Source organism: Hyperoodon ampullatus (genome assembly GCF_949752795.1).
Source record: "Hyperoodon ampullatus genome assembly, chromosome: 12".
In the NCBI taxonomy this organism is placed as follows: domain Eukaryota; kingdom Metazoa; phylum Chordata; class Mammalia; order Artiodactyla; family Ziphiidae; genus Hyperoodon; species Hyperoodon ampullatus.
In genome coordinates, this window is record NC_136925.1 from 88075440 (window position 1) to 88089066 (window position 13627).

Genomic DNA, 13627 nt, shown 5'->3' on the forward strand with positions numbered 1-13627 from the left:
TCCCTGAAAAGTTGAGGGAAATTTCCTTTGAAAAATGTACACCATAAAAGGGTTTCCTTTCCCAAAGCTTTTTTTTTATTTTTGCGGTACGCGGGCCTCTCACTGCTGTGGTTTCTCCTGTTGCGGAGCACAGGCTCCGGACGTGCAGGCTCAGTGGCCATGGCTCACGGGCCCAGCCACTCCGCGGCATGTGGGATCTTCCCGGACCGGGGCACGAACCCGTGTCCCCTGCATCGGCAGGCAGACTCTCAACCACTGCGCCACCAGGGAAGCCCTCCAAAGCATTTTTATGCTCAATTCAGGAGTGTTGGGAAAAGTGTGGAGTGTACTCATGTGAAATGCATTTTCCCACCCCGGGTGAGAGAGTGTCCGCATGATGGGGAAGGATTCGGGTTTGCCGAGCACCTACTACATTCCTGAGGGCAGGGAGGCTAAAAGGGAAAGACTGACTTGCAAAGACAAAGGCATAATCGGCTGTTTATTCATGTTGAGGGTCTGACCTGGATTCATAGTCCAACCCAGTTTCCAGAGCACACTCCTGCAACCATTTCTTAAAGGGAACGCTTTTGGGGAGAAACTGTTCCACAGGCTGGGGTACGCCGAGCGCCCAGCCCAAGTGGAACAGGACGGAGGGAAGCAAGCACGGGGCTCACGGCTCAGGCAGCTGGGAGGCCGGCGCCCCGACAAATCTGCAGTCCCAGAGTTCTGGGTGAAGGTCTCCACTGGGGCCAAGGTGGGGTGACGTGCCCACAGTCACAGCCTAACCTGTGGGGCGATGCAGCCAGGGACGGGCCCATCGTCTCCTCTGAGGGGACTCTTTTGGAAGGGCAGCTTCAGGGAGAAAACCAAGTGTCCAGGTGACACAGACCTGCACATCCAACACCGTGCGAGGCTGGGCCCGGCCTCAGCCACGAAAGGTCCCTTTGTGTCTGTGGCTCCCGGGCCCGGACGGGCCCTGCCATCGCCCAGCGACCTCACACCATGGTCATGACCTTCAGTGCGGCCGGCTGGAACCTGCGGATCTTCTTCTTCAGGGCCTTGGAGGCCTTGACGCGGCACAGCCTGGGCACTGGCGGCAGAGGGGGCCTGGAGCTGGCCGGGGCCCGCTGGCTGGAGCTCCCCCCGCCCTGGCCGCCGCCCTCCGAGGTGCTGCCACTGGACTCCCCGTCCCCGAAGCGGTTGGCCGTGTGGTCGCTGGCCTCGTCCCCGCTGCTCTCCGCGACGGTGGAGCGGAAGAGGGACGCACACTCGGCCGAGGGCTCCGAGCCGGCCGGCCCGCTCCTGGCTCGGGCGTCCTGGCGGGGCAGCCTGGGCCTGGGTCTGGCGCACACGGGCCGCGGGCCGTCCCCTCTCCGGGCCGCCGGCCTATGGGGCCCCAGGCTGGGGTCCGGGCGGGCCCGGGCTGAGATCTCTACGGAGGACTGCCACGTGCGCTGCTTCCTCCGGGCCTCCCCGCCGGTCGCCACCAGTGGGGCTGCTTCCAAGGGGAACAAGGCCTGAGCTGACGCCTGGTGACCCTCTCGTCGGGCCACCAGCAGGGGGACGAAGAGGGACACGGGGTAGAGGCTGGACTCAGAGCAGGAGCGGCCGGGCGCCTCCCTGGCCAGGGTGGGCCTCCTGAGACCACCTCCCGACTCAGGGGGCGGCTGGGGGTCCCCGAGGGCGCCCCACTGAAGCTGCGGCCCCCCAAGCCTCAGCGCCTTGTCGCTGGTCCCCCTCTTGATCTTCACAGGCTTGGCCTTGGGGGGCCCCGTGGGGGAAGCTCCTCTGGCAGCAAAGTGCGGGCGGACACAGTGTCCGGGGGCCCGAGGGGGGCCCTCCCCTCCCGCACCCCCGCCCCGCGACCTGCCTCTGCCCGTCCAGCCGTGGAGAGCTGGCTGCTGACCCTGCGAGCAGGGAGCGGGGGCCTGGCCACAGCCCAGCCAGGGGGAGCCTGGACGGGCCTCCTGGTGCACGCAGCCGCGTGAGGGTCTGGGGCCCTCCTCTGGACGGCTGCTGGGGTGCAGGGTGCGCACAAGGGGCACAGGCCCCGGCTGCTCGATGCTGTCCCCCCGGGCGGCCCCGCTCTGGGCCTCCCCTCCCACCTCCGCTCTCCCCCGGGCGCACACTGTCTTCTCCAGGCCACCTTCACTGTCCGCCCTCCGGCCCCCGAGCCCCTGCGGGGATAAGGACGCCTCCCGTCCTGGGGGTCCCCGCTCTCCCACACTGCCCCTCGCGGGCGGCCCTCGGCCCTGCAGTCGCAGCAGCCTCTCTATGTAGGCTCTGGCTGGGCCAGCCTCGAGGACCAGTCCAGTCCGAATGGAGCTCGGACCTGTGGCTCCAGGGAGGGGCCGACTGGGGGACGAGGGGCCATCGCTCGGCGCTGTCTCCTTGGTCAGAGTAAAGAGGGGGCTCTGCAAAGCCACGGCGTGCAGGGGGCTGGGGTACGGGTACACCTCCCTGCCCCCCTTGGACACCAGGTCACACTGGTACTTGGGGTCCATGCCGCGGCAGAGGAAGGGAGTGGCCTTGGGGTGTGCCCTGGCTTTCTGGAGCCCCACTTCAGCCGGCAGGACTCTTTCCAGGTCACCTGGGAAGGAGAAAAAGAACAAAACATAAATAAGGGAAGAAGCAAGCACAGCCCTGGGGCACGAGGCCCTCCCCCCGGGCAGGACGAGGCCCCGGCCTCACACGCTCCTCGCCTGGACACGCTGGTGTCCTCTGTACACGTCCCATCACCCGGCTCCCATCACACTCCTTCCAGCCACAGCCTAGAAGGTGAGTCCTAGACCCTGACGTTCAGTCCTGCCCTTGTTCACCGAAGGTGCGGAGGACGCCCAGGGAGATGGGGCGCCGGTGACCACACGGCCATCGGGACAAGGTCTCGGAACAGACCTTCCCTGAGGCGTTCACAGGTGTGCAAGAAAGAAAACCCATGGATCCTAACGGCCCAGGTCTAGCATAAGGAATAAGATGCATCTCTTCCTTCTGGGACCCTCTGAAGAAAAAGAACGGCTCTTCCCTGGCCGGTGGGGGGAACCGCATGTGAGCTGAACTCCCTCAACGTCCACGTGCAGCGCTGCTCCCACCCTAGTCCCCGGCGGCAGCCACGAGGGCTGTGGAAGGGTGTGAACGGATGTTCATTTTAAATAAGACGAGAAGCCTTTTATTGCAACAGCCCTGCTACAAGGAACACAGGTGGGCGTTTGATGCCTACCTCCATCCAAAACCCAAAAAAGCCCACAGAAAATATGGGGATCGGGAACTGCCCTCCTCCTTGTATGGGCTCGGAACCACCCCCCACCGTGTTTGGGGCTCGGGAGCCGCCCCACCTGGGATGGGGCTCAGCGCCGCCCCCGCTCCCGCCTCCCCTTACCTGTGGACACCGGGCGGGGCCGGGACTCGCCTTGCAGCAGCTGGCCGGCGCCCCCCTCACTGGCCTGGGGCTCCCACGCAGGCAAGGGGACCCCACACACGGTGGTCTCATCTGCTGACCGGGGCCGGCAGTCCCCCGCGCCGGGCCTGGCCTCCGGGGTGGCAGGCAGCACAGCGCCCAGAGAGGAGGACATGCAGTCGCTGCACACGGACGTGCAGGAGGTGGACAGGGAACAGGACCCGCCGTCGCTCAGCTCGTAGAAGCCTGCACGGGGGCACAGAGGCTGTCGCTGTGGTCTGGGGGGCCCTGCGCTGAGGGGCTGGGGGTCTCAGGGAAGCGGGCCCGGGGGCGGGGAGGTGCCCGGGGCCGGAATGCCTGGGACGCCGCCCCACCTCTGTCTCCTGTTGCCCACCACCTGCTCATCCCTCTCCTGGGCGAGTGGCTCACGTCCCCCCGTGGGACCTCCGGCTTCCAGCCCCGGAAGAGGGCGCCTGGCATCCTCCCCCGCCAAGCTCATCTGAGGCAGGCATCAGAGAAGGGGCGGCGTCTGGGGAGGCCCCCCGGCCCGGCCCTGCTACATGATTGACAACCCAGACCGTGACAGGATTTTGCAAACTGAAAAAAAGCGAAAGACAGGGCAGAGAACACTGTACTTGGGAAGACGCTGGTCTCCTGGGTTTGCCGTTTGAGCTGCTGTCTGAGCCTGGAATCTGGAGAGAAAGCCCATGTGCCCAGGACCATGAAGGTCAGAACGACCCTAACCATCGCTACGTGACCTTGAAAGGAGGGCGCACAGGGCCGCAGGGGAGGAAACTGTACTGATTTTAGACTGTAGACTTAAAAAAATACTCTTGCTGTCACATAAAAGTTATTATTTACAATCTCCATGTTGATGCAACATAAACAGAACCCAGAATCCGTCTCAGTCCAGAGAAGGGTGAGAAACTCATGGGTTTTTTTCCATCAAAAGCAATATTTTTCCAATTAAACAATGAGTATGTACACACCCACTCTCTCCCTCTCTCTCCCCGTTTTCCCAAGTGCATTTAAATAAAAGTATTAAAAGTATTTCATCTTCAGTATTCTCCAATAACGTGCTCTTTCAGGCTTGCATACAGCTCCTGACCCTCTGGTGGCCTGAGCACAGAGGCGGGTTCACCACGTCAGCCCTGCCGGGCAGTGCTGCTCCCTGGGGTGAGCGACAGAGGGTCCAGGGCCCGAGCGGGCGCCATACCCGAGCTGGGCCTGCTGTCGCTGTCCGGGGCCTCGCTGGAGGTTCTGCGCACGTCCAGCTGCAGCTCGCTGATCTGCTGGTCCAGCTGGTCCAAGTGGGTTTTCAGGCCGACGTCCTGAAGTCTTAAACGGTTCTCAGAAGGAAAACAGGGAGACATAAAACTGCTCTGTGTACAGAAATGGAAACTGGAGGCTCCACGTGAAGCTACATCACACATACAACTTAACTCCCCAAACCCACAGGCCAGCTCCCACCTGACAGCTCCCACTTCCTCACACCAAACCACCTCTATGACCCCTCCCGCCTCTAGGACCTCTCCCGCCTCCAGCACGTCTTCCCAAGTGCAGACTTTTCTTTGCCAGCAATTTTCAATTAGACATTTCTTTATAAGAATGTGGAGTAATACAGCTTATGAGAGTGGAATGAGGACCAAAAACAGCCAAGGACACCCACTCTGGCAGGAGCCACCGATAATATTTTCAATGTCTTTTTCCATCTACGTAAGAATCTACTTTCCCAGGCTTGCGCCTCGTGGACCTTGCGTTTGGTGCCCGTATCACCACGTTCCTTCACCGCAGCCCGTCCATGGCACCTGGGGAGGGCTGAGCTTTCGGCTCTTCAGGGGGACAGGAAAGTCCCCAGGAGAGAAAAAGGCCCTACCTCTGCAGAGTCTTAGCTCCCATATCACAGGTGGCATTTTGAACGGTTACGGTTTTGTAGGGCTTTCAGGGAAGAGGGAGGGACGCTGCAGGAGGAAAAAGCTCAGCGCCTGGGATCAGCGCAGCCTGAACACCTGCCCCGGGAGGCAGGATCTTTCTGGTTTAGGGTCCACATCTCAACTCTGTCCTCCGAGGCTCTAGCTTCTCCAGGCCTCAGCTTCCCTGGCTGTAAAACGGGTTACTGTGAGTGTCAACCACACATATCTGTGTGTGTATATCATGTAATATATATATAGCACATGCACGTGGTTAACGCTCACAATATACATTCACACACATACACACACGTGAATCATATGTCTGTAAAACAACACTGTTTCATAAATGCTGACTTCCCTCCTTCAGTGATAAAACTTCACCTTGTTTTCAAGGTCCACTACCTAAATTTCTTGCTTTGATTAGCAATTAAGTTTAAGGCAAATAATTAATGAATGGGATTATGCCGGTCACCCTGTTTGAGAAAATGATCAATTGTGTTTCAAATTCTTATATAGGAAATGAGGAATTACTTCAGTAGCTTCAATAATCTGAGAAGTCAGTCCAAGGGGGAAGCAGGTGGCGGGAATTTCTGATGCTTATGGGAGAACTACGTTGGCGCAGACTGTTCCCATACCACCAGGGGCAGGGGCCCATGGCCCAGCACCTGGTGAGTGGCAGACCACCACACCCAAATCCACTTTCCTCAGGACCCAATGCAAAAGGTCTCAGAACAACCTCCAAGTTTTGTAGCAAGAGAGTCTCCCAGCCTCATGTAATAGTATCTGTAAACATAACACTACAAAAACCCAGAATTTAATCAAAACGTACACACCCAGGACCACCCAGAGTAGCCTGAACATCCTGGCACGTTTTCACAAAGGGAAACGCTCCCGAGGTGGACGGCACTACCTGACAGCCAGAGCGGCGGGGGCAGCAAAGGTGGGCTCCCGGCCCATCACTATCCAAGTAAAAAACACTCAGACAAACGAAGGGAATTTTTACTGCAAATGACTTTTCTTCTAATGTCGTAAAATGAGACCACGGTACTGGCAGAGAGTTCAGTTCCTCTGTTCGTCCACACTTCGACGTTTAAAAACATGGATTTGACCCCTTCTCTTCCAAATCACGATGTCCTCTTTCTTCTGAAAGGGGACCTCTCTGGATTCCATAGATGGCTTCTCTCCTCCCTCTCCAATCCCCCTCCCCCCAAAAAAGTGACCCTGGCGTGTTTGTGCTGGAATAATTGCTTTGTGATTAATGTTTGCCCAGCCCGGCCTACAGCCAGTGGCTTCTGATTAGTGTCGAGGGGCACAGCCACACAGGCCCCCGGGTGCCCTCCGATGATTACTGCGTCCCCAGGACCCCGCTGCATGGCAACAGGGCTTTGTCACTCAGGATTGGCACTGTCCTCTGTAACCCTTCCCCCGTCCCTCGCTGGGGGGTTTTATGTCTCTGCTTTTCATTAACTCCTTGGTCTCTAACTCTGTGCTAAGTCAAAGGTTCCTTATGGCACCAGGACTGAGCATAACCCACTGTGGAGCCAGGCACACAGCATCGACTTCCATGTATTTCTGCAGGGAAAATGTGTTACAGAGACGTCAGCGCCGAGTAAATGTGACTGCTGTGTCACACGGGTTCCCTCCAGAGCAGCGAGCCAGTCTGTGCGGCCACCAGCCCTCTCTACTCACCGCAGGCCTTCAGGCTCAGGGGCGGGGCAGCGCATCCTGTCTGAATCCCCTGAACCTGGGCGAGGCGCAGGGGTTCCGGTGTAAGGGAGAGCACAGCCCGGTTCCCAGGAGCTGGGAGCCCCGGGGCATCCACACAGACCCCAGGGCTCCCCGCCACACCCGTTAACTCAGACTCTAGGGCACGCCTGGGAATCTGCATTTTGACAAGCTTCCCTGGGACCAATTTTTTATGACCACAAAAGTTTGAGAACTTCTACCTAGGGAATGCCATTCAAAACAAATATCTGGCTTAGCCCTTTCTTCGAGATGTTGACTTTACATGCCATAAAAGACTGATCCGATTTCCACTTGCTTTGCCCTTTTGCTCCCCATCTACAATTCGGCTTTCCAGCCTTCTCACACCTTTACGGCAGATTGAGAGGACAAAAATGAAAAATGTCCCAAAGTTCAGGATACAGAGATGGCGTCTAAAACACTTCCGTTCTTTCCTTGAAAGCTGAGAACATGCACAGGAAGCATTTTCTGCATGAGTTCCATGGCACTGCAAGTGCCCTGTGGGTGGGTAAATATTACTACCTAGCTTGAAAAGAAGTCCTTCAAAGGGCCAGGGTCACAGATTAGCCTCGGGGATAACAAGCACTAGTGCCACAGAAGGAAGCCTTGCCCAGCCCCGTGGATGCTTCCCCCTCCTCTGTGACCCTGAGCGAGTTCGTTCCCCTGAGAGGTCACGGAGCAAGCATGGTCGGTCCAAGGAAGACACCAGACGTCTTGATTACAGCCGCAGACCCTCAGCGCCTGCAGTGCTCAATGCCGGCACCTGCCAGGGAGGAGGAGATGCTGCCACTCAGGGTCAGGGCAAGTCGTGACCAGCAAAACAACCACCAGGAAATTCTCCAGCACCAGTTTCCCTGCAGGTCCCCAGAGCCTTTCCTCACATCCCACCTGGGGTGCCCGCTGGCGCCTCCTGGTGGGAGATGGAGCTTCCAGGCTCCTCTGGGGCATCCAAATCTTTCCGCGTCAGTGTTGCTGGGAACATAACGCTTATAAAAATGGGAATGGCAGCCTCTTCTCGGGGAATGACAATCTCCCTGGAAGGCACAGACAGGTGAGCACAGGACCGGCCAAACAGTAAGGGCTGCTTTGGTCAGAGGTCATGGGGGTTACATTAGCTTAGAAATCTAGAACGTGGAGATAGTAAATACTGAAATCATCTTCCGCTTTGTTACAGCAGTAAAACTTGCTCATTTACTTATTCAACAAATACTAAGTACCTACTGCGAGCTTCCTGTTGTGACTGTAGACACAGCAATTAAAAAGGTGTAGCTCGCTCGTTCTGGTAAGTGTTAATGTGATGACTTCTCCTAACTGCAGTTTAAATCCCCCCTGAAATGCTCAAGCTCATTCTCACTTGGGAACGTCTGTGGGACAAAGCTGCTGAGGGTCAGATAAAAGTTCTTCCTGTCTCCACACCTGAATGGTGACCCATGCCCCGGTTAACCCCAGGGTGTGGGTAGGAGGGGCCCCGATTAGCCGGGAGTTACTGAAGTGTGAGCCTGGGGCTGGAGATGAAGGCCTTTTGATTGTACCCTGCATCATAGAACTAGGATCACTCCTAATTTTTTCTCTGTAAGAAAAATGTGAACGTGTTAATCGCTGGGCTGGTGTCACACACATTCAATTATTCTTCTCTTTTGATCACATAATCTGTGCCAAGAACAAAGTTTCAAGACAAAGGGTGCATGCTCCTTCTGGTCCCCACATTAAAAAATAAATAAATAAAACAAAAGAAAACCTGTTTGAACTTCTCTCCCAAAAGGCTACCCGTAATTAGAGGCTGAGTACTCAGAAGTCTGATTTGTATATTACTTAAGCCAAGTTAATCATCAACTGGGTTCTAGCTCCCCCGACAGAACAATTCACAGCAGCATCGCAAAGCTCCTTCCTGCCACACGCATGTCATGCATCTTCCCAGGCTCTGTGTGCCTCTCCAAGCTCCAGTGAAAGGTAGGATGTGTCTGGGTGCACACATGCACGCACACACACACCCACACACACACAGGTAAGCTAAACCTGCAGCTGTGACTGGATAAGATGGGGGGTGAGAAGCCTATGAAAGTTCCACTCGGTAACTAGCTCCTTCCTTTGCAAAGCAGCCGCGGAATCACAGGACCCCCCCTTGCCATGTGGGAAGATCGCAGGAGTCCTGGGACACATCTTAAGACGCTGAGCTTCCCGATTCTCTAATCCAGAAGCAGCTAACAAATCATTGACACGACTGCGCTAAGCTGATAGCAAAGCAGCAGCCTCATCCAGGCTACTCTGTAAAGACAGCAACCTTTAAACAGGGCAGATTTAATTTCTCATTTAAAAGACATTCCCCTTGAAGTACTACAGTCAACTCTACCAAATAGACATCTTTCAATACAACCTTCTAATTTTTCCTTTAAAAAATACTGCAACCCTGCAAAAAACTCTTGAGTTTTTTCCAATACATGAGATGAAACCATACATTAGATAAATAACCGAGGCAATCACCTGAGAAGTGTCTTCAGTGGTACAAAAGGGACCCGCGTTTGGAGGAGCCCTAGCAGCGGGGAGAAGGCCGGTGGGAAAGCAGGCCCAGGAGGCCCAGTGGGGTTCCACCGCCTCTGCGTTCAGAGGACACACCTCTTTTCATAGGTCAGGTTACATTTTAAAGTCGGAGAGGCCCTCATCGGATACATGCTCTCCCCAACATCTCATTACAGTGACACGACCCCAGAGCTCAACCTGAACACATCACTGGGGACAATTCGGGGGACACTTGGCACGCTGGCACTGCTGTCCCCAGACCCACGCAGCAGGGAGAGGCTGGCACCGGGAGCAGGACACCAGGATCCCAAGTAGCCTCCAGCAGGGAAAACCGATTGAATGCGTTCTTATCAGCAAAACTCCAACCAACAGGAATACATCCTGAAGTCTGTCTGCGCTGGGAAGTAGGCAGAGCCGGGCGCAGCCCCGATGCGCGGCTCGGCGCGGGCGGCCCGGCCGGGCTGCTTTCAGGGCCCGGATGCCTAGCCTCGCGCCTCAGGCCTCCGCGTCCCTCTCATTCGGGACCGAGCTGCGTCCCTTGAAATCGCCGAGGGTGCCCCCCGATCGGCCGGGCGGCCCGTCCGCCTGCTGCTAGCCGGGTGGACCGGGTCCCCGCGGCCCCGCGCGCCCGGAGCAGCCCCGCGATCCCCGCACGCGCTCCTTACCAGCTGCTCCTGCAGCGCCGCCAGCGCCGCCTCCAGCCGCAGCTCGTGGGCGCGGGGGCCGCGGGGGGCGGCGGGCCCGGGCGGGGGCTGCACGGCCAGGGCGCCCCACACGCGCGCCTGCTGCCTGGCGCGGAGCCCCTGCAGCTCGTGCAGCCCCGCGAGGGCCGCGCGCAGCCTGGCGCCCACCCTGCGGCGGTCCCAGCCCGCGGGCCCCGGCGGGCCGCCCGGCGCCCACATCCCGCGCTCGACCCGCGCGGCTGCCCGGAGCCTCCCCGGCCTCCGAGCGGCGCCGGGCGGTGCGCGCGGCCTCCGCGCCGCCTCTCCCCGCCCCCGGCCCGCGGGTCGCCAAGGCGGGGTGGGACCTATCGGTGGCCGCGGAGGCGGTGTCTGCACACGCCCAGGGGTCACAGCGGCCGCCCCCGGGCCCGCCCCGTCGGCGGAGCCCCACGCCCTTGGGGACCCGGGCCGCGCGCTCCGGGGCGCCCGGAAGGCGCGCGGTGACCCTCTAGGGGCCCCGAGGGAAGGAGGAGCCGGGTGGGCGCGGGTGAAGGGGCGAAAGTGGACCAAACACGGAGAAAGGTCTTGTTCAGGTTAAAAGCAATGTTTTTAAGGTAAATTATTGGATAGTTCCCCATTGTAAGGACCGTGTTACCATTATGAACTCACTAGCACTTGGGAAAAACTCCACTTTTCCTGGAAACCTCAGCTTGTCGTTTTTTTTTTAAATAATAGTAGCTTTATTGAGATGTAATTCACATACCATTTGATTCCCCTATTTAACACGTACAATCCAATGGTCCCTTAGTATTGTATATTCACCAAGTTGTGCAACTATCACCACAATCAATTTTATAACATTTTTACCACCCCCCAAAAAGCTCGGTGCCCCTTAGCGGTCACCCTCCATTTCCCCGCTGCACCCAACACTAAGCTGCCTGTTTGGGAGGTTTTATATAAATAGAATCACACAATAGGTTGCCTTTTTTTTTTTTAAAAAAGAAGGTGTTGGGGGTAGGAGTTTATTTATTTATTTTTGCTGCGTTGGGTCTTTGTTTCTGCGCAAGGGCTTTCTCTAGTTGCGGCGAGCGGGGGCCACTCTTCATCGCGGTGCATGGGCTTCTCACTATCGCGGCCTCTCTTGTTATGGAGCACAGGCACCAGACGCGCAGGCTCAGTAGTTGTGGCTCAGGAGCCTAGTTGCTCTGCGGCATGTGGTATCCTCCCAGACCAGGGCTCGAACCCGTGTTCTTTGCATTAACAGGCAGATTCTCAACCACTGCGCCACCAGGGAAGCCCAAGGTGGCCTTTTAGGACTGGCTTCTTTTACTGAGCATATTTTCAAGGTTCATCCACGTTGTAGCAAGTATCAGTACTTCACTCCTTTTTATTGGTAAATAATGTTCCGTTGTATGGCAGGACCATTTTTTATTTATCCATTTACTCCTTAACGGGTTGTTTCCACTTTCTGACTATTATGAATAGTGCTGCTGCTATGGCTGTTCATGTACAAGTTTTTGTGTAGAAATATGTTTTCATTTCTCTTGGGTGTTTACCTAAGAGTGGAATTCCTGGCTCATAGGTAACTTCTGTGTTTAATCTTTTGAGGGACAGCCAGGCTGCTTCCCAAAGTGGCTGCACTGTTTTACTTTCCCACCAGCATTGCATGAAGGCTGCAAATGCTCCACACCCTCACCAGCATTCGTCTTTTTGGTCTTAGCCATTCCAGTATGTAGGAAGTGGTATCCCATTGTGATTTTGATTTCCATTTCCCTGATGGCAAGTGGTGCTGGTATCTTTCCATGCACTTATTGGCTATTTGTGTGTCTTCTTTAGAGAAATGTCTGTTCAGATCGTTTGCCTATTTATTAAAACTGGGTTGTCTTTTTATTATTGAGATGTAAATATTCTTTATGTATTCCAGATACAATTCCATTATCAGGTATATGATTTGCGGATATTTTGTTCACTCTGTGGGGTATCCTTTCACTTTCTTGATAATGTACTTTTCAGCAAAAAGTTTTTAATTTTGATTAAGTCCAATTTATCTATTTTTCTTTTGTTGCCTGTACTTTTGGTGTCATATCTAAGAAACCATTGCCTAATCCAAGGTCAAAGATTATTTCTGTGCTTTTTTCTAAGATTTTAAAAATAGTTTTAGCGCTTACGTTTAAGTCTTTGATCTGTTTTTAGTTATTTTTTGTATATGATGTGAGGTAGGGGTCCAACTTCATTTTTAAACGTGTGGGTATTCAGTTTTCCCAGAACCATTTGTTGCAAAGACAATTCTTTGCCCATTAAATTGTCTTGGGACATTTGTTGAAAATCAGTTGATTCAGAAAAATCAATTTCTGGATTCTCAATTCTATTTCACTGGTGTATATGTCTATCCTTACGCCAACTCCATATCGTTCTGGTTACTGTAGCTTTGTGGTAAGTTTTAAAGTCAGGAAATGTGAGTCATCCAACTCTGTTCTTTTTCAAGACTGTTTTGGCTATTCAGGCTCCCTTGCATTTCCACATGAATTTTAAGATCAGCTTGTCAATTTCCACAAAGAAGCCAGCTGGGATTTTCATGGAGATTGCAGAGGAATCTGTCAGTTGATTGGAGAAGTATTGCTACCTTAAGGTTGAGATGTCTGAACTATAAACGTGGGATGTTTTCCATTTGTTCAGGCCTTCTTCAATTAAGAGTGTTCTGTAGTTTTCAGTGTACAAGTCTTGCACTTCTTTTGTTAAATTTATTTCTAAACATTTTATTCTTTTTCAAATTATTGTAAATGGAAATGTTTTTCGATTTCATTTTCAGAATGTTCATTGCTAGTGTATAGAAATAAGTAACTGATTTTTGTATATTGATCTAAGCAAACTTGTTGAATTTTTTATTAGTTCTAATGGATTTTTAGTGGATTCCTTTGCATTTTTAAACATTTTCAAGATCATGTCATCTGGAAATAGATATTTTCACTTCTTACTTTTGTATCTGGATGCTTCTAAATTCTTTTTCTTGCCTTATTGCTCTGCCTAGAACTTCCAGTACATGTTGAATGGAAGTAGTGAGAACAGGCATCCTTGCCTTATTCCTGTTCTTGGGGTGGAGGGAGGAGCATTCAGCCTTTAACTATTGAGTATGATGTTAGCTGCAGGTTTTTCTTTAGATGCCTTTTATCAGAATGAGGAAGTTCCTTTTGATTCCTAGTTTCTTGAGTGTTTGTATCATTGAGTTTTTCAGGTTATTTTATGTTTCTTTTGTGTTTTCCTTGGTTGTCTGCACTTGTCTTATCTAATATTGAGAAAAAGCATGAGACTGAGACTTAAGAGGCCTCAGTTCCAACCTCTTTTGCCTTCAGTTTTCTCAACTATATAATGAGTGTATTGAAGATTGCTGGTGCTGCTTTTTTTAAGTAAAAACATTTATG

At 54.1% G+C, this 13627-nt stretch overlaps 1 protein-coding gene across 1 annotated transcript; it reads right to left on the reverse strand.

Moving 5' to 3' along the window:
* Positions 1–461: 461 nt before the first annotated feature.
* On the reverse strand, positions 462–10448 carry DACT2 (dishevelled binding antagonist of beta catenin 2; the record flags this gene model as incomplete). The annotated part of the gene is made up of 4 exons (XM_079716803.1): positions 462–2569; positions 3356–3619; positions 4590–4722; positions 10212–10448. The coding sequence occupies 4 exons, from the start codon at positions 10446–10448 to the stop codon at positions 975–977; spliced, it is 2229 nt and encodes a 742-aa protein (XP_079572929.1). The 3' UTR covers positions 462–974.
* Positions 10449–13627: the final 3179 nt, after the last annotated feature.